Genomic DNA, 20912 nt, shown 5'->3' on the forward strand with positions numbered 1-20912 from the left:
TTTCCTGTGTGCCTAGAAAAAGCCACTGTCTCCAGTTTACATTGGGAGAACTGAGGCTGTAAGAGATCAAAAAAGGTCACATGAGGCTTATTGCCTAAAAAAATATTAAAAATTGGTTTCTAGAGTCCCGTGGTGCTATACTGACCTTCCAATCATATTTTATTCCCTCTCCATAAGAGGTACTCCTTTCACATTTCTGAAATAAAAGAACTTTTCCTTTTTCTTTTTTTTTTTTTTTGTGAAAATACATTTTCCCTACTGCAACACTTTTGTGGTGTTTGTTTGAGCAACCACGCAGTGTTTCTTCAGGATAAAAGGAGAGATTCAGAAAGGAAGCATTTTAAACAAGGAACTAAGATGAGACATTATAATCTTGTATCAGCTTTCTATCTCTCAGGTACAATCTTAAAGGAGAGAGAGAGATAGAAGGGGACTGCCTTTTAGGGAAACTGGATTATTATCCCGATATCATTACAAAGTGTGACTGTAAAGGTTGTACAAAGAAAGGTTGTACAAGAATGTTCTTCATGTTTCCTTTTATTTCAAAATGATCCTGAGGAAGATAAATGGTGTTGGCATGATTCTTTCCTGTCAGAACTCTTACAATATGTATTTCAGAAAATAATTTTTTTTTTTGCAGAGAAACACAGTAAGAAAGCCCAAAGTAGCAAAATGGTGCTTGCATTTCAGTGTAGTCGCACATAAATTTACCATTACTTTTGCTCATAATACTTAAAAACATAAGTGGCCCAAATTTTCACTTTCCTTGCACAAAATATGGTTGTGGTAAATTCTTTAAACAAGACTGAATTTAACCATATTACCTCATGGAATAAATGGCTTAACTGGCACAGAGGAGGAGGAAATAAGGAAAACAAAAGATATTTGATTTTTTACAAATTAAAAAACCCAAACCTACAGAATTTCATAAGAAATAATAATTTTAGATGTATATTGACAACACATTTTGATTCATCTTTCGAAATGCAGAAGCTTAAAGGTTTAGTGGAATTCACAGGAACTATCTCTCAAGTCACTTTCCTTAAAGTTTCTAAACAGACATACCAGCTCCTCAAGTTTCACATTTCACAACTGATTCTTCATATATCACATAAAAAAAAATATTTTTCACCTGTTTGTTTGGCTGCCATTCATTAGATGCTCGACTTACATGTGCCATTAGTTTGCAGGCAGAGCCCGAGCTGGGACCCATTTTGTCAATAGTGGGCTCTTACTTGAATAGATTTTTATCTGAAGCACAAATCATGTTACTGAGGATCATAATTAAAATTGTACAATTTATTTTAAATATTGTTTTTCTAGCACTGCTTGTTTACAAAAATGTTTCATACGTGATTAGCAGATTTTTTAGCTCTTCACCAAGATGTTTTCATGCCCTAGAATTCAATTACAGTTGTCCTAACCAAATCAAACTTAACCAAACAGGTTAATCATTTTGTCTTTATTCCATGAAAACTGACACAGAGAAAATAGTAGTTTGTGATTATTTTTTTTTTCCAAATTATTTTCTCTTAAAGTGTAAAATATATGATTTTGCTGCCAAAATTTCTGCTTTCTCCTCTTCCAAATGCAGAGCACTGAGAAGCTAGCTGAAGAACTCACAGAAAAAATAGGCAAGACTTTTATTTTCCAGACCGGTTGTTACCCCAAGCAGCTTCAGATTCTACAGAAAGGCAGTTTGACACTTCTTAGCAGCTCCTGGGGACAGACTTCTCCAGTGGCATACTTCCAAACCTTCTGTGGCTGTAAAATTGCATGCTGATGGATTCCTTATGGTATAGAACAGCTAATGTTGTCTTTCACAGACTGCAGAAGGAACTAAAAGGAGAAGGAGCATGACTGACCCGAACAGCTAAAAGAAGAATGTGTGGAAGAATAAAAAGGCAACCAGCAGAAGAGAGGTGGATGAGGTGTGAAAAGACGAATTTTTCCTGTTCTAGTATAGTCAGTGAGTTCTCCATGTGGGGACCATCTCCATAAATGCACCTGAGATCTACAGCCTTCAAGAAAATACCAGAGACAATTCCTGCTCAAACCATTGCACAGAGCAAGTGAATATTTCCCAAAGGCCAGAACTGAAAGAGAGCTTTTGTAGCAGAAAGCCATACTGATTGTGTGCATATTTATTTCTGAAGACTGCAGAGTCGCTCCCTTTGCTGCTTGTAGACCAATCACACTATTTTTTATGATCAATAATCCATTTCTCTCCTGTGCATGACTGATTCTTCCCTTCTTTTTGGGGAACCCATTAATAATTCTGCTAGTACCAAGTGCTCTGAGTGTCCTTCAAGCCATCCTTTCTGTAAGAGAAACATTGAAGGTTTTCTGTCTTCCTATTTACTCCATTGTGATTTACACTGTATGCTTCTTTTCTTCCACCTTATCCCTCATTCCCTAATTTTATGGGTTATGTGCCTTCTATTTCTTTTCCATTCCCATTTCTTCCTCCCACCTGCCCTGCTCTTCCCCATTCTTCACTTCCTCAAGGCTTTATATGGCTTCATAACCTTTCCCTTCTGCTGTACTACCCATCCTTTTGTAATCTTTTATTTTTCTCTGGGGCATAGATCTTTCATGATGCCAAGCTCGTTTAGGATAATGGCAGAGATGCAACTGGACGCTGCGTCATGCTGGAGGCTGTTTATGGATGCCTACAACTCATTCTGTTTGTAGCCAATGACAGCCAGAGAAATGTCATCACGTGTAAGTCTCAAAAAAGAAAACAGAAGATCTTGCAAGGAAGGAATGAGGCTGTTGACAGAGTAGGTGTCTCTTTAGCTGTGCCTTGAATTCCTCTGCAGGCTCTCAGCTCCTTCATCCTTTGAGCTCCACTGGCAGAAACCTCTCTCAATGCTCTTAAATCTGTGATAGGAAGGTTACACACCCTAAATTACTCTTTTTATGTTTTCTATTGCTCAGTCTATTTTCAATATTTTGTTCTAGTCATGTGTTTTGTATAGGGTATTAGTCACTATAGCAACCTTAACTGCAATCTGACCAAGAATACAAATGTGTACATTACATAGTAATAGTTCCTTATTCATCATCTCCTAGATATTTCACAGGTAGAAGAATTACAAAAGACCTTTTAAGTGATCAAACAAAAGCCATTGATTTATTTATGCAAACAAACCAATTGCAGTACAAATTATTTGAGCCCTGCACTTGTAAGAAATGCATCAGACACAATTTGCAAAGTTAACTTATTACAAACTATTAGAATAGTAGAGTCTATTAGTGACTCTTCCATAACAATGACTCAGAGCAATGCACATTTTATATCAAGGTAAAACAGCACAGTTCAGATTCACACTGCAGTTTACAGAAAGAATGGATTAAAATTCTGCAAAAGAGATAGAAGAAGATAGAGGTACTGTTCAGAGAAGACACAAAGTATTAACGTGGGGAAAAAAAATCCCCAAGGTCGAGGCATTTGATAAAATACAAACTATTAGCAGCCACTACATAAGTTGGTGAGTCTCAATTCTTAGCAAAGTCTAATTGGTACCACTGTAAATCAGAATGAATCCATGGAAGTCACTGCTAGTAAGTTATAGTGAAAATCCTGCTGTGGGAAAAGCAGTAGCCCAGGTTGCCATACAAGCACACCACAACAGGGTTGTTTGAGGCAGAAGTCTTCACCCTCTCATTATAAAAGCATGACCTAGTTCTATCAGTGACAATTTTCAAGAGGTACTGCTTCAGCCCTGTGTGCTTGCCCACCTGCCAAGGTAAAAGATACAGGGTGAGAAAGACGGGGTCAGGGAAGATGGATCCTGCAAAGCCTCTCCACAAGGTCCAGCTCCTAAGAGGGACATCAGAAGTTAATTGTGCTAAAAAAAAAACTTTAAGCACCGACCCAGATTACACTTCAACTACAGATATTTAATAAATTCTGAAAGTTTGGTTTGGGCTCTTTTTAGGAAATTTAAACAAGACTAATTAAGAGTAGTAGTCAGATTTAGTCATTAGAGTAGTTAAACAAGAATTAATTCAGTTGTTAAATAGCTGATCAAAAATAACAAGAACAGCTTTTGGGGGCCATATCATTAATGATCTGGCAAAGCATGGCCCTGGTGCAATGGAGCTTCAACATTGATCACTCTTTGTATTGAGAGGAGTCAAACCTAGTGGAATATTTTCACATTTTACACATGCAGGTAAGTTTTCTGAGGCCTCACTCTAACAGAATAACCTGGATTTCATTGCTATTCCAACATAATCCAGTTGTATTAAATAATTCCTTCAAATGGGACACTACTCCAGAAGGGAAGTGAATTTACACTGGAGTATTTTCTTTCTTTTTGTGCTTTTGTTGCAAGTGTAGCAAAAATATTGCTCTGAAATATCTGCCTGTTTGAGTTGCCTGTGTTCTCCCAATACAATTTCCACTCTTTTCATTTTATCTTGCACATTCTTCTTAGCTCCATCCTTGCAAACACTTCAGTGCTGTTACGCAAACATCTTCAATGACACTCCAGTAAAAATAAGCAAGTGCTTAAGTGCTTTCAAGAATGGAGACCTCCTGAGCATCTCATTCAAGAGCAGTCAGAACTAGACATAAAGGAGCAGATTTCTTTTGAATAAAAGAAATCATTTTTTGGCATCATGCTGTATTTTAGCTTAATAAGCATTAAATGACGGCAATACAGCAAGACCTGCAGTTATAAAGCTACTTCCAACAAATAGGAAAAATTGTTCCAATCTTTGTGTTTTGGGACAGAAATACACAAATCATGTAAAGTAACATCATTCCTGAAAAATCAAGGAATTTGATGTTTCGGTTTCTGTCACTTAAAATTCTGGTCCCAGCATTGATCATAGAAACAAATTGGGTAACAAAAATATATCAGAATGTGGTTTTTAAAATTTTATTAGAGCTAGAGCATAAGGGAAATAACGTATTTAAAATTTGAAATGTTTCCTTGCTGTATCCTGGCTGAGAAGACTAAGAAATAAATTCTCTAAAGACTAGATGGCCACACCTCCATTGATCTGAACTGCACTGCCCCCCATTTATACCAGAAGAGGCTATATCTCAGTTTCACAAAGGTGTTCACTGCTTCTTATATGCACACAGAGCTCATGGGAAGAGCAATGAAGTCCACAGAAAATTTAGGTACATAATACTAAGAACAATTTAAGCACACAATACTAATATTTTCAAATACAGATTCCTACCACAGAAGAATGCTCAAGAGCAACTCCAATTGCAATTTTTGGGTTTTGACTGGGTGAGGGGAGAGCAGCAGATGTTATTTACCTTGACTCCAGCATGGCTTTTGACACTATCTCTCACAACATCCTCATTAGGAAACTGAGGGAGTATGGGCTAGATGAGTGGACAGTGATGTGGATTGAGAACTGGCTGTGTGACAGAACTCAGAGGGTTCTGATTAATGGAGCAGGGTCGAATTGCAGGCCTGAAACCACTGGTGTCCCCCAGGGGTCAATACTGGGTCCAGCCTTGTTCAACTAATTCCTCAATGACCTGAATGAGGGGACAGAGTGTATCCTCAGCAAGTTCACTAATGATACCAAACTGGGAGGGGTGGCTGACACTCCAGAGGGCTGTGTTGCCATCCAGCACAACCTAGACAGGCTGGAGAGCTGGGCAGAGAAGAACCTGATGAGGTTCAACAAGGGGAAGTTGTAGGGTCCTGTACCTGGGGAGGCAGAACTCCATCCACCAATCTAGGTTAGGGGGGGACCTGCTGGAAAGCCGTTCCAAGGAGAATGATCTGGGAGTCCTGGTAGATAGTAAATTATCCATGAGCCAGCAGTGTGTCCTTGCTGCCAAGAAGGCAAATGGAATCCTGGGGTGCATAAGGAAGACTGTGGCCAGTAGTCTGAGGGAGGTCATTCTCCTCCTGTACTCTGTCCTGATGAGGCCACAGCTGGAATACTGCATCCAATTCTGGGGTCCCCAGTTCAAGAGAAACAGGGAACTACTGAAGACAGTCCAGTGAAGGGCAACAAAGAGGATTGGAGGTTTTGAGCACCTCTCTTATGAGGAAAGGCTGAGAGAGCTGGGACTTTTTAGCCTGGAGAGGAAAAGGCTGAGGGGAAACGTTATTAATGCCAGAAGTATCTAAAGGGTGGGTGCAAGAAGGATAGAGCCAGACTCTTTTCAGTAGTTCCCACTGACAGGATGAGGGGCAACTGGCACAAGCTGGAACACAGGAAGTTCCATTTAAATATGAGGAAAAACTTATTGAAGGTGAGGGTGACAGAGCACTGGAACAGGCTGCCCAGGGAGGTTGTGGAGTACCCTTCTTTGGAGATACTCAAGACCTGCCTGGATGCAGTCCTGAGTGATGTGCTCTAGGGGATCCTGCTTTAGTGGGGGAGTTTGACTAGATGATCTCTAGAGGTCCCTTCCAACTCTGACAATTCTGTGATTCCATGATGTGTAAAAAATAACACATTCCATCTTGGATCCTCAGGGTGGGTAAAACTCTGTCCTTGACTTCACATTGTTTCACAGACACTATAAGCAAGTAGTGATTTTGTAGTATACAAATAATCTCCCGTTCTCCAGATGATATTTCTGCATTTTTCTATGCCAGAAAAAGTGTAGATCTTCACATTCATATTTCTTGGTACAGGGTTTGTAAGAAAAGGTCACTTTATTTGACGTTTTTAAGTCATAATGCCAGAAGAATTGCAAACTGATGTACCAAGTATAACTGCAATTTTAGAGGGATTAATCTACCTGCATGAAGCTGTCTCAGTCTGTAAACAGATGAAAGCCGGTGAACTTTGTAAACACAGTATTTGCATATTTTTACATATAAAGCAGACATCAAAATGGAACTTAGACCTTATAGTAACTTGTGAAAATCATAAAAAATATTATAAATAGCCCTACAGATAGATTCAGGTACAGTCCAGATGTATTTCCCATGACTCCAGACCTGCCTTGCAGAGTCAGTGCCATTGAATAATGATAAATCCTCCTTTAAAAGAAGAAATCCAAAAAGCTAATTTTGCTTAGGATGGGAAAAACTGATAAAGGTGCAGAGCTGTAAGTCACTTGTGGCAGATAACAATATAGATCAACTTAATTTAATAATCAATAAAATCACAACTGAGTACAGAGAGCAGCATTTCTGTAGCTCAGAAACAGTAACTATCTTTTGTTTGTGTAAGAGGATTCAGGGAAAGCTTGTGGAAAAAAACAAACACATCTTACTTTTTCAGAAACAATTATCAAATTAAGTTGGAAACCTAATTATGATACTGATTTGTGGGTTATTTCTTTTTATATTTATTTATGTTTAAAATAGTTAGGAACAAATATAAGAAATAATAGTCTATCTGAATACCTTGACTATTAAAACATTGCTTAACCCTTGTAGAGGTCTTCATGATACCAGAGCAGATATCAGTTTCTACTATAGAACTGACTAGTATCAAATAACTACAGTTCCTCTGATGGTTGAAAAAAATGTACTCAGGCTTACACCTCTGCCCAGAGCAGTTGTTGCTGCCTAGGAAATGTTACAGGCAGGAGCATTCATCTAATCACACAAAATCACAGAGTTTTCATGGCTGGAAAGGACCTCTGAGATCACCAAGTCCAGCAGCCAACACAAAAAAACCCCACAACCTTGGCCAATAGAGCATGTCCTGAAGTACCACATCTACAAAGCTTTTGAATACCTCCAGGAATGGTGACCCAACCACCTCCCTGGGCAGTCTGTTCCAGTGCCTGACCACTCTTTCAGTATAGAAATTCTTCCTAATATCCAATCTAAACCTCCCCTGCAGCACCTTCAGGCCATTTAATCTGGTCCTGTTATTTACTTGGGAGAAAAGGCCTATTGGAAGTCACTACATTTTCCAAGTAAATGAGAAAGCTCTGCTATGGATGTTTTGCAGTTGGAAGCGAATCAGAGAAATTTAAGGAGGAAATTGTGAGAATTATTGTTAACATTCCTCTAATTGGGTATATTTTTGAGATGTTAAAAGCAAGAAGTGAGAAAGTTGCTAAACATACAAACATATAGATTATTTTACAACTATTAGGTATCTTGAATTTCTATGAACCCTAAGAAGTCTTGGAAGTCTCAAGCAAGAATTTATATCCACATGAGTATGTTAAGGTCCTCTTGAATCATGCCTGGAAAAAATACCATTCAGGTGCAATGCTTTAGAAAAAATGTTAGTCTGTGTGTGAAGGAAAACATGGCCAGTAGGATAGTCCACAGATGATCAGGTTATATTAAAATGTGTCTGTTCCAAAGGTGACCAGAAAGTCTGAGGATGGATGGCCCACAATGTGAACAAGTTGGATCTGAGAAAATACACATAAAAGGGTATTCCACAGGACTGATGTGTTAACAAAATTAAAGAAAACATAAATCAATTTCAATCTAACAGTTTTGAAGAGGGATCAAAATACTATCATAATTTAAACATACAGGTAATCATAAAAATTGACCATAACTCATAGCACAGGTTGTAGCTATCTCTAAATTGAGCATATAAAAGTGTAGCAAACCCCACTGAGCAGTGCAACGGGCTGTGTCTTTTCAGGATCAGGTCCGCAGAACTGATACTATGGTATCCTGTGCTGTACAACTAATTACAGAAGGACTGTATGACTAATTACAGAAGCACTGCCTTGTTAGTGTGAAAGGGAGCAGTGTCAGTATCTGCTCTAAAGTTTCATTAGTGGTCTTTGGCCTGGTTATAATCTCCTGAGGTTTGGTCAGACTGTGAAATCTGAATGTAAGAGTTTGCTTAAGTTTATCTTTAGTGATTATATATTCTGCTGTAGTTACTGTTTGGTAATAATGACGGGAAAATGGAAGCTGCCCTTTCACAGCTAGGATAGGGGCACTCTACCTTTTCTTTTGGTGGGGGATACGGGAGATCAGAGCATCTGAGCTGTGCTGCATCCACAGCTATATTGTTGTGCCTATGGAGAAGGCTGTTCCGTAACACTGAGCCAGGGAGGTTTCAGTCTACCACAAACACCTACAAAAAAAGAATTCTCATAATAAACAGAATTTTCTTTAAAAAGCTGAATCTTGTGATTAAAGGTGTAACATATGGAAACTCCACCTACAGCCTAATTTTCATGGAGACCTAGCCTAAGCAACAGCAAGAATATATTATCAATTACACAGTCCTGATGTGTCTGCATAATTCTTAACATTAATGCAGGCTCTGTGAGTGCTTCAAGGCGTGAATAGAGCCCTCAGTGAGCAGAGATCCACTGATACTTCTTTTTCTGTTTTAAGAACTTTATTCTTCAAAGGAGTATCATTTTAATAGTCAGAAAAAGACAGACCGCTCTACTTTCTTATGGGTTTATCTATTACAATTCGACCACTTACTGTTATGGGAGATTATTTCAAAAGCAGAAATAGGCAGATAGATGCTGAACACCCACTGAATGCCAAAGGGAGTTTGGTTCCTAACTCACTCGTGTCTTTGAAAATCTGCCCAGGAAGCTTTAAGTATGACAAATCAACTCAGTGCTGACTCTGTGTTATGTATTACTGTTTTCATTGCAACCTTAAGCAAATTACTTATATAATATAATACCACAATATTTTCTTATTTTGCAATAGATTGTATTTTAAAGCCAAAGGAATAAAGGCCAAAGACTGACAGACCCTTTGGTGAGCATGCAAAATAAAAAAGATACCAGGAATTTCCCCCCTCCCTCTGTACTAGGGATCATACCATACCCTCCCATGCGGTTCAGATGAGATGAAGTACATCACTGTGCAGGGATGACAGAGGAGAGTCACTCATCCACTTAACAGAAAGACCAAGGTATATAATTTCTGTAAGCTACCCAAACAGCAAATACAGAACATACTCTCAGATATGGAATATCATTAGTTACTCTCTGTGTTTTCACTGTCTCTCAGCTAGCTGTCTAAGATTAGGTAGAATGGGTCTTAATATTCTACATCTCTCCATTGACTATCAAGCAGCACAGACTCTGGACTTAGGGACCTGGAACAGTGGGAATACCTCCTGCACATACTACGAACTAGGAACATACTGACACCGTTATCACCCACTTTTGCATATCCTAAACAAAAAGCAAATTATAAAAAATATCTGAGCACCAAAGACCTGTGGGGCAAAAAGAAAATTATCGTGGCAAATATACTTTGTTAAGGACTTTCCAGATTGGCAGAGCCTATTTCTAACAAGATGGCAGTATTACATTACCTTTTAATGACCTTCTAAAACTGCATGTAATTAAATGATCCAGTTCAATCTCATGGGCTCAAGAAGCCTTATGATGTGTCAGTGGCACTAATGTATTCCACACCAACTCCAGCACACTGCCATGAGAATGTGTGGGGTTTTTTGAGGATCAAATGGATTTTTATCTACTTCCCAAAATCTTCAAAGAACTTTTATGTGGGCTGAAATAGAAAGACTCATGTTCCCATGAGGAAGCATAGACCACAGATAATAACACTCAGAATTTCTAGTTCTTTTTTTTTCCTAACAATAATAATCACAAATATTAATAAAATTCCATGTAATTTCTTTAAAAAATATTTTAAGACATGAAATCATTGCATGGTTAAAATAGATGCTAGTGAAAGTCCTTGTTCTGCTTTTAATTTACTCCATTTTACTCCATTTTAATGCTATCTTTTAATCTGATTCCTTCAAAGCTGCAGTCCAGCAGTTATGCTCCCTACATAGAGAGAAATTGAGACTTAACAGTATAGGGAAAGATGAATCTGAGAAGCAGGTTATTTCTATGTTAAATTCTCTTCTTAGTGTGCTGAAGGGCAGGTTGGATGGGGCTTTGAGCAACCTGGTCTAGTGGAAGGTGTCCCCCTCCATGCAGCTGAGTTGGAACTAGATCCATTCCAACCCAAACCATTCTATGATTGTATGATTCTAAGTTCCACAGGACGACTTTGTTACTAATGTCCTCAATAAGGAAAGCCCTTCTTTGCATCTTTTTTAGATAGAGAGGAACTCCACATTAAAAGCAAAGGAGACTTAGCAAGCAGATGACCTGTAAGGGATTGAAGAAGGACAGCTCATCACTGCTTGGAACTCACTGTTTTTGAACAGCTGGCTAAAATGCTGTTCAAGATGAGAATGATATGGCAAAGAACCAAAAATAAAAAAATTCATTCAGTGAACCAAGCTAGACCTCCCTTAGTTTCATGCATGAAGGGTAGAACATGGTCCTGCCTTCTTTCCATCTTTTCAAATGAAAAATTCATAGCTGGATAAAGCAAGTGGGGAGATACTTAAACTTATTACTGATGAAAATCATTAATGCCTCTCTTCAGAAGGGCATTTTGCCAGCTTTACTTAAGCAGCAGGCTCTTGTTCAAAACCCCATCTTTGGATGACATTAGCAGAGCCAATTACTGTCCAATGTCAGGTCACCCAATACTTGGGAAGATAATTGAGGTTATGCTGATGGGTCAACTCTAGTAATGCTTGCATTTCAAAGATTTAGTTGGTCCCCAGCTGGCTTGGTCAATTGTAGAGAAATGAGACTACATGATCACTTCCTAATCACTTTATTCTGGTGATGAGCCCTTTGGATGTTATTGACTTGATAATGGGTTACTACAGGAAGAACACAGCAAATTCTTCCTTTAAAGGTACAAAATTCCACCTGTAGATTCTTCTTGTCCCATGTTTATACATTCCTTTTAGGAGTAATACTGCATTGCAACTGGAACCTGAACACATCTGATACTTTAATTTTATACCTCCTTCTCACTCAGTCAAAATTCTAGCTTTGCTACTTCAACATGATCCTGCCATTGGTGAAGTCAACAGAAAGGCTGCCACTCAGTTGAGGTTCTCGGTATGCAAATGCTTTGCAGGATTACAGCAAGTGTTCATATGCAATCTATTACTTTGTAGTAACTGTGAGGCTGTTTGCCTCTCAAGGAAAGTGAAATACACCTCTTTTTTTTTTTTTTTCCTTAATGGAGGGTTAGAACATGTTAAAGGGTAAGAAATCACTTTGGTGTATCTGCATATACACTCCTCAATTCATTATGCTGAAACTCCTCTGTGCAGCCACATCAGGAGATGGAAATAGACATTACAAGCAGATTAACATACATGAAATAGCACATAAGAAAACAGTTTGGAGAGTTGGTGGTCAATGGAGTTAAATCCAGTTGGCGGGTGGTCAGGAGTGGTGTTCCCCAGGGCTCAGTGCTGGTAGGACTCCTGTTTAACATCTTTATCAGTGATCTAGACAAGAGGATAGAGTGCACCCTTAGTACATTTGCAGATGACACTAAGCTGGGCAGAAGGGTAGGGAGCTGCCTGAGAGTAGGGAGGCTCTACAGATGAATCTAGACAGGCTCAAATGATGGGCTGAGGCCAATTGCATGTGTTTCAATAAGTCCAAATCTTGTGCGCTGCACTTTAGCCACAACAACCCCCGCAGCACTACAGGCTTGAGGAGAAGTGCCTGGAGAGCTGCCCAGCATAGAGGGACCTGGGGGTATTGACTGACAGCTGGCTGAACATGATCCAGCAGTGTCCCAGGTGGCACTTTAAGGTCCAACCAAGGTCATTCTGTGATTCTGTGTGATTCTGTGAGATGTTTCGGTCATTTTAAACCTGACTTTGTCAAGCAGTTTGCTTAAACCAGAGCATTGAATTATTTTTCCAGTCAATACAGGGAGATAACTAGCTGTGAAATCCAAAAAACACCTAAACAGACAGTCTCTGTTTCCAGATCTGAGCAGACCCTCACTGTGTAGGGAACTCCAGCATCAGAAGATCCCTGTAGTGTGGGGTAGGTACGATTAGGTGATTAAGGTACATTGGTGAAATTCGCCTACTCTGAAGAAATATTGTGAAGTGTGGTGGAAGTTATTTCTGCAACATCTATTGAGAATATACATGTGGGCTACAACAGATTATGGATATCCCAGATGTTATACTGGGGCTGTGACCATTACTGCTTTCCATCTTAGCACAGCCAATGAGCCCACCATCAAAGCTCAGAAAACTGCAGCAATATCTTCCTATAACCTCACAAAAACCCTCTCTTCTTTTTTGTAGTACCCTTTTCTTATGACCAGGAAAATGTACCCAAATTGTTCAGTTAGTGTAAGCCATAGGAACTCATTTCCTGAAGCACCTGCCAAAGTGAATATATCTCTAGAGATTAAGTAATTTCAGTCAAGGCCTCTTGAAGTCTAAGTGTAATTTGTTGATAGTGATTATTTTTAAAACACTGATGATTGCGCACCTGGTTATCCGTGCATTCTCCTTATTTTTCTATCATGCCTGTTAACACTTCTTGTGAAGACTCTGCTACTAAACCCTAAGTCAAAAAATCCAATGACAAGATAGAAGGACTGATTCTATCTTTGGAAATTCTTTCATCTAGCAATCTGACAGAATTTAACTCCAACCAAGCAGTCTCAAGGTGTGATAAAAAAGGAGATCCAAGGTGCCTGACTAACTGTTCTTGTTGAAATGCTTGATTATATTTTGTTCTCTGTATATGAAATGTCCAGCACCACAATAATGTTCTAAACATTAAATCAGAGCAATATCTAGTACGGAAAAAAATCTCAAGCAAGCTAGTTAGAAGAAGTGCTTATAGGCAATTTTTAAAGAAGTGCTCAAAATTACCCTTGATTTAGCTTTACTTTTTGTTTTGTGTTGTGTTTGGTTTTTTTTTGTTCAGCCTTTAACTATTAACTCCTTACTTTTCTTTTATTTTTGTTCCTTTTTTTTTCCTTTTGGCCATAGATTCAAAATTTTGCCTTCTTTGGCTCCTCTCACTGCTTCAGAGCCTCCATTCTATCCAGCCACCTGTCTTCTTTTGTAGAATCATAGAATCATAGAATGTATTGGGTTGGATGGGACCACTAAAGATCATCTAGTCCAACCCCCCTACGATAAACAGGGACACCTCACACTAGAGCAGATTGCTCAGAGCCCAGTCAAGTCTGACCTTGAATGTCTCCAGCGATGAGGCCTCCATCACCTCTCTAGGCAACCTGTTCCAATGATCCACCACCCTTATATTAAAGAACTTTTTCCTAATGTCCAATCTAAATCTACCCTTTATCTACCCTTTTCTAGCTTAACTACCCTTTTCTACCTTATCATCAGTTTCTGAATTCCTCACCATTCTTCTCATGACCTGTACACTCTTTTCTCTCTTTTGACAATTTTACCCCCCAAATTATTTATGGATTAGTCTTTGTCATGTTAAAAATTGTGTGATTTTACCTACCTTTCCCATCATTTCACTTTCAACCTGCTGCTATCAGCTCATTCTTCTCTTATGTTCTTACTATAACTCTTAGAAATCACTTCCAAGCATCTGTTTTCTCTGATTTAGTTTTAACTTTCTTCATAGCCATATATAACTGTTAACTCTAAAATCTCTAAAGACTCTCTGTGTAAATTTCATAAGGACACCATTTTCATCCACTCAGACCTGACACAAAGCTCTTCTTAGAATAGTGTATAACCATGTCTTCAATAATTCTCTCTTTACCTTATTACCAAGGTGGTATATTTCAGAAAATAATTCTCATACACTCATCAATTACTGTGTGGGTTTTCTGTCCTTGCTTTCCTTCTCTCTTCTCTCTACACCTTGTTTCTGTGTGATCTCATCAGCAAACACAAATTCAACTACCATCTGTTTGCTAATGACTCATATATATACTAGTCTACTCCAGACTAATCTCCTTATGTCCAAACTGAAATCTCAGTCTGCTTCTGTGACATCTCATGTATATGTAGCCATCATCTCCAACTCACCCTGAATACAACAGCTTATCCTTTCCCATATACTAAGCATATATTTCTCAATCAGTTAGCTTAAAATATAAGTCAAAAGTCTAACTTAAGTCTTTTTCCATACACAGAAAGCTTTCCTTTCTCTCAAGTGGGTTTCAAGACAAAATGAAATGTATGGCTTATCATGAGGAAACTGCACAAAGAAAACTAGGTTGAATCATGATCCTCGCAAATGCCTTAACAAACCGTATAGGAGATCCATGGTAGTTCAAGTCACAGTTGATCACTAGATGCTAAACCAAGCATTCTGTTAATACAGTCACCATGTGTCCATAATTAAAACATTGCATATCTGTACATCATTCAGCACCATGATCACTCTTAGGGAAGACAGCTCAAGTGATGAAACCACGAGCCACTATCTCAGATTCTCAGTACATGTGGGTATGGAGCCCTCCTGAAAGGTATGAGCAAAATCTTCTCACAACCAAACATCTATTCATCTGTCTCAATAACAGCAGTATCTTTCCAGCTTTCACAAATGAAGTCTTGCCCTTCCCATATCCAATCAGACTGCTGCCAAAAAAGGCTGTTTTCTGAGCTATTCTTTGCCTCCCTCCACTGGTTCTTCCTTATGTCTCCTATATCATACGAGTTACTACTTTTCGTTCTCAAAGCTTGCTGACACTCGGTCACATTTTGCTCACTGTTAGTATACTGACTTGTTTGTCTATTTAGAACATCATGCTAGCAACCATCATCCACATGTAAAAAGGCTGCTTCAAACACAGCATGTCTCATGCTTTGCAGGATCTCCTTATGCTTAACAAGAAAACAAATAATCTGTTTTCCTTGAACTGCTCCGCTTTTCCTTTGTTAACCCTCACAAACCAAAATGGTTAAACCTCTGAGCAACAGTACCTAAGTGGAATGATCTTGGCATTGTCTCCTGTAGACATCATGAAGGCTACTACTTACAAATCTAACCTTCTGTCAAAGGCAGAAATGTCTTTCAGAAGTCTCATCTTCCTAATATCTATTCTTAATGTCACCTTAAGGACAGATGTGATCAGTGAAGGTGCTTAGAAAAGAACCAGTGTGCTGGAGCCTGTCCATGAGGAGCCAAATAATGCTTGAGGGTACTTTAAAACAGGCAGCATACATCTCACCCACAGCCTTGCCAACTGTTCCCCCTAAACTAAGCACTCCTGAGGGAATACAATATAGTACTAATTAGCCTCAGGGGACCTCTTCAAAATCAGTATTGTAACATCCTCTCTTGCTGACCAATATTTCCCTGAAACGTCCCACCTGTCAGCCTGTAACCATATTTTCCCTACAACTATTGCCTGTTTTCTCCTTCTGTTTCCAGCTTTTGTACTTGTATTTATTGGCCTGTACTGGTAAAGTATATAAAATAGTAATGTAGTTGTAGCTGATGTTGCAACTGAAGTTGATGTAGCTGTAGTCATAATTATTTTCAATCTTACAAAGAGAAACTTCTAGTTTGGACCAAACATTACTACAAAGAGAAAGCAGAGTCAAATCTGAATCCAAGCAGCAAATTTGTAACTATAGACAGTCTGTGTGTGGCATGGCCTCCTTTTTATTCTTTATGATATAACAAATTTGGGCTAGGAATATATATGCATATAAGCATTTTTTATTTTTTCAGCCTGGAGGACTATTATGACTGAAGAAGTCATTAAATGTTTCAAGTTTGAAAACAGAGGTATTGAGAAGAGAATGTATGAAGTCAGAATGTTTGAAACTCTGCTCTCTATTACTGCTAACAACTGAAGAGCTTGTGTGACAAAAAGAAACCTCAATTTGATAAAGCTGCTCATGGAGACTTACATCCTAGCCCTAAATCTGTGTCATGCTGAAGAAATCTCTTGTTACAGACTTTTTTTCCCACACATACTATTTTGAATTTTAAACTTTAATTTTTTATTTTATTTTTTTTTTACTTAAGACTTCAGAATAACCTTTTGGTAGAAAGCTACTGGCTTCTGTCTCTGCTGGCAAGTATGAATTCTGGTTATGAGTTCCCCCAAACGTTGCTTTTTAATGAGTATAAAGAACATTTTCAGCTATATTCTGTATCAGTAGTTTTGCTTAAATATGCACAAATATTCCTACACTTTACAGAAAGATGCTTCTTCCTTCCAGAAAGCAAAAACAGAGAAACATGGATTCAAAATTAGTAAAATAATGAACAGAAAAAAATGAAAATGAAAAGGGAAATATAAACTTTCAGACCTTTTTGTGTATGGCACAGGGAAGTAAAAGGACAAGCTCTCAATTAAAAATAAATCGCTGTCAAGTTGCTTTTAAATCACCCCGATTAGTACAAACAGTCTTGACATATACACACCCTTGTACTGTCTATAGGGAATAGAGAGAAATATTGCCTCGGTTCAAACTCATAAATTCAGGGATTTTATGGTAGTACATTAGGTACTTAAAATACAATAGAGAGATTACAGTCATTAGGTTAGATCGTCTTCTGTAATGGCTGTGTACTGCAGCTCCAGGCTCAGCTCAAGTCAGGTTGGTGGAGATTTCTCCTGGAATGCCACGCTTCAGTTCCCCAGTAATCTCCTGGCTCTTTTGGGTATGACATAACTTTTGAGTCACGCAGGGTTTGTAGAAGTTACTGTGAGAGCTACTTGAGCCTGAATAGAGACTGATACATTAGCTGGGGAGGGGCGGGGGTGTCTGATGTGCCGTTTATCTCAGTAAGGTCCTAACTCAGGTGAAAAGTGATAACGTGCTGAGGACCAGCGACGTTTATGCACATGGTTTAGTGTCATAGGATGTAAGAAAGGAGAGAAGGCATCTTTAGCAGTGATATGGCTGTATCTAGGTGCTATGAGGGGAAGAATTTACCATTTGTTTTAATTCAGTAGAGTGGGAACAAGGTCCCAAAAGCTCAATAAAGGCCAGAAAATCCTCAGAAGAATGGCAAGCCTCAGGAAACAGTAAATCTACCCAGGGTGAGTCAAGGCCAAGAAAGCTCATATTAGATCATAGTGGAGCTTCCGCAGAATCTATGAGCAGGGTTAAACAGAAAGTTCTAAAATTATAAATGCTTACTTAAACACAAGCAAGCACATGATACATACTTAAGCACAGCAAGACATAATACAATAATTACTGTTTTCAACTAGACCCAGACAGCCATAAATGAAGCTTATGATTTTTTACCAATTCAAACTCAATAGAAAATACAATGAAACAAAACTAAAAACCATTGCAATCTCTTCAGAAAGATGCAACAAAAAAATAGCATTATTTTCAGAAATCTAAGCCTCAGATTATTGCAAGCCAGAAAGGAAAAGTCTCACCTTAGTGGCCAATTTCTGTCTTTCTCACAATCACTAGCGAATTCCCCCTCGGTCCGTTGACAAGGACTGAATGGAGGGGTGTGCACGTGGAGCCTGAGGAGCTCTGACTGGGGAATTCTGCACAGCAGCTTGGATACATGATGTCTGCAACTAAAAAGTATTAGCATCATTTTCTTTCACGAATGCAACAATAAGTGGTCGAGGCGTTTTTAAAATATGGATGAATACTAAGACTGGATCCGTCCTCTGGAAGTGTTCGAACCCGGCTCCAGAGAGCAGTGGGTTTGGAAGTTAAGGGGAAGAAGGAGTGGGGCAACGCAGGGCAGGGTGTCCTCACCCTGACTGCGGGCCGGGAGGGAACGGTTGCCACGAGATGGCAGCAATGCCACGTCTTTCTCGGCAGCTTGCCTGGCTCTGGAGGATTTTTATTTTTTTATTATTATTTTTTTTCCTGAGAATCGCAACGTTTATACATAAATACAAGCTTATTACAAAGTCAGCCTACCTCGTCAGTGCCCATTCACCACCTTATTGCAATTTACAATGAGAAAACAGCTTTGCATATTTCACCACGAAAGAAAACTCATCATAAGTGAATAATTACAACGTTGAAACTACCTTTCCAAAGGTGTTCGTGTCTCTGTCTTTCCTATGAGCCTTTGTATTTTAATTAAGGATATGGATAAGCGTTAATTATGGAGTCAGACCCAGTGTGCAGTGGTAGGGGTAATCATCACAGTTCTTACTGGATTGAAAGTGAGGCTTGGGCACATTTTGCCGCCCATTTGCAGGTTGGCCTGGCAGAGAAACCATTTCTGGCAAAGGGCATCACCTGCCGGGGCCGTGGGAGCATGGAGACCTGTGACAGGCCAACCCTGGGTCACCATTTCCTTTCCCTTGGTCTCAGAGAACCAATCATGCTGGGTCCAAGGTGGTGGCGGGAAAGCCTCCGTCTGCATACTGCCATGCCTGATTTAGTGGGGTTTTTTTCTGTTTTGGAAAGGATTGTTAATGGCAGAAATTCCTCTTGGCAACCGGAGCACTTGGGAATGGCAACATAAAGACAAAGAAGTGTTCCTCAAGGAGACACTGGCTCCTCTCCGTCCCCTCAGGAACAAAAGCTTGTTCTGATAAGCAAGGTGAAAGGAACGATCAGGGCATATTTTGGACCTGAAAGCCTTTTTCCCTTACGAGCAGGGACCAAAGCAGCGAGGAGTTTCACCCAGGGATTCCCACCCCACCACATGCACCGCATGTGGGTGGAAGAGCCGAGCTGCGAACAGAGTCGGGGGACAGGGTGGCGGGGCAGCGTGGCAGGAGCCCCCCGGGCAGGTGTAGCCCCGGAGCCGCCACCCTTCTCCGCGCCGGGGGCCGCCGGGCCGCGGGGAAGCCTTCTTCCCCCGGGGACTTTCAGGGACCCGCGGCAGCCTCCCGGGTCCGCGGCCGGGGCGGGAGCGGGAAGGCCGCGGCCGCCCCGGGGGGGCCGTGCGGGGGCCGGCCGGTGGAGCGGGGCGGCTGCGGTTTGGCGTGCGCCGGCTGCGCAGCGCCGGCCCCTTCCCCTATCCGTGGGAAGTGATGGTTGAGTCCGGCGGCGGCGGCTTCTCGTGTGGCTGGCAGCCGCTCCGCTGCGCTGCCTGCGCTGCTCTCGCCGCGATCCCTCCCTCTTCCCTCCTCCTCATCCTCGCAGTCCCCGCATCCCTCTCCTGCCTCCGCTGCTCGGAATCCCTCTCCTGCCTCCGGCGGCCGTGGATGCCGCGCTGCCCGCGGTGCCGGGCGTGCCTCCCTCCCTCCCCTCCTTGCCCTCCCCTGGGCGGGCGGCGGGCCGGCGGCGCCGGGGCTCCGCGGGCGCTGAGCGGCGCGGGACTGATGCTATGAGCAGAGCGGAGCGAGCCGCCCGCGCAGTCCTGCAGGAGGCGCCGGGCGCTGCGCGGCGCTCGGGACCCGGACCGCTCTTCTCCGCCTCTCCTCGCCCTGTGGTGGTTATTTGGCGCTGTCCTTAGCCCCGCTGACGCTCGGAGGACACGGTCGCAGCCGAGAAGAGCCGCCAGGGGTTTTGTGTGAGTGTGTGTGTGTGTGGAATAACTGCAGACATGACTGCGTGGAGGAAATTCAAGTCTCTGCTGGTTTTCTGCGCGGGGCTCCTCACTGCAGCTCAGGGTAAGATTGGGGTTTCTTGCACTGGATTCATGTAGGCTGTGGTTATGGCACTGGTTTCCCCCCTCAGCTAAACCGCTACCGCTCGGTTGAGCTGTCTCTCTAGCTCCCTTTCTGCGCCGGGTAGCAGGAGGCTATCGGAGCCCCGTCTCCCTTCTCCCTGCTTCCCTCCTCCCGCCGGGTCCGCCGGTGGTCCCCGAGGGCTCAGTTCCCTACCAGCCACTTCCCCCGGGAGACAGCAGCCCCCAGGAGTTGGGCAGCAGCCGCTGCGGTGCTGGGAGAGGAGCCGTGCGCATCCAGCAGCCTGGGCAGCGCCGGAGTTTGGGAACACTTCGCTCTCCACGCACGCACGAACGGCACTCGCTGCCGTGCGAGGGACAGTCCTCGGGCTGGCAAGTTTGGCTCTCCCCTCCTCCCGCCTCCCCAGCTTTTGCCGTGCTCAGAGGGGAGCGCGGAGTGGGTGGCCGCGGAGAGCCGCCCCCGCCTGCCTTCAAGACGGCTCCGCTCCCCGCAAGTTACGCGGAGGCGGGGATGCTGGGCCGGGGTCCTGCTCGTGCCGGAGCGAAAAGGGCTCCTCTCTGCTTGGCATGCAGTGGGGAGCCTTTCCCACCCCCAGCTGGGTTTCTCCTTAAAATCAAT

The 20912-nt window shown here is 41.5% G+C and overlaps 1 protein-coding gene across 1 annotated transcript in view; it reads left to right on the plus strand.

Moving 5' to 3' along the window:
• The first annotated feature begins 20168 nt into the window (after positions 1 to 20168).
• Positions 20169 to 20912, plus strand: part of CSMD1 (CUB and Sushi multiple domains 1) — a 1033138-nt gene continuing 1032394 nt past the window's right edge. The window contains exon 1 of the mRNA XM_051614951.1: positions 20169 to 20276. Within this exon, the coding sequence (XP_051470911.1) occupies positions 20210 to 20276 (67 nt within the window). The 5' untranslated portion in view covers positions 20169 to 20209. The remainder of the gene's footprint in view (positions 20277 to 20912) is intronic.

The sequence above is a fragment of the Apus apus genome, chromosome 3 (genome assembly GCF_020740795.1).
Source record: "Apus apus isolate bApuApu2 chromosome 3, bApuApu2.pri.cur, whole genome shotgun sequence".
NCBI lineage: Eukaryota > Metazoa > Chordata > Aves > Apodiformes > Apodidae > Apus > Apus apus.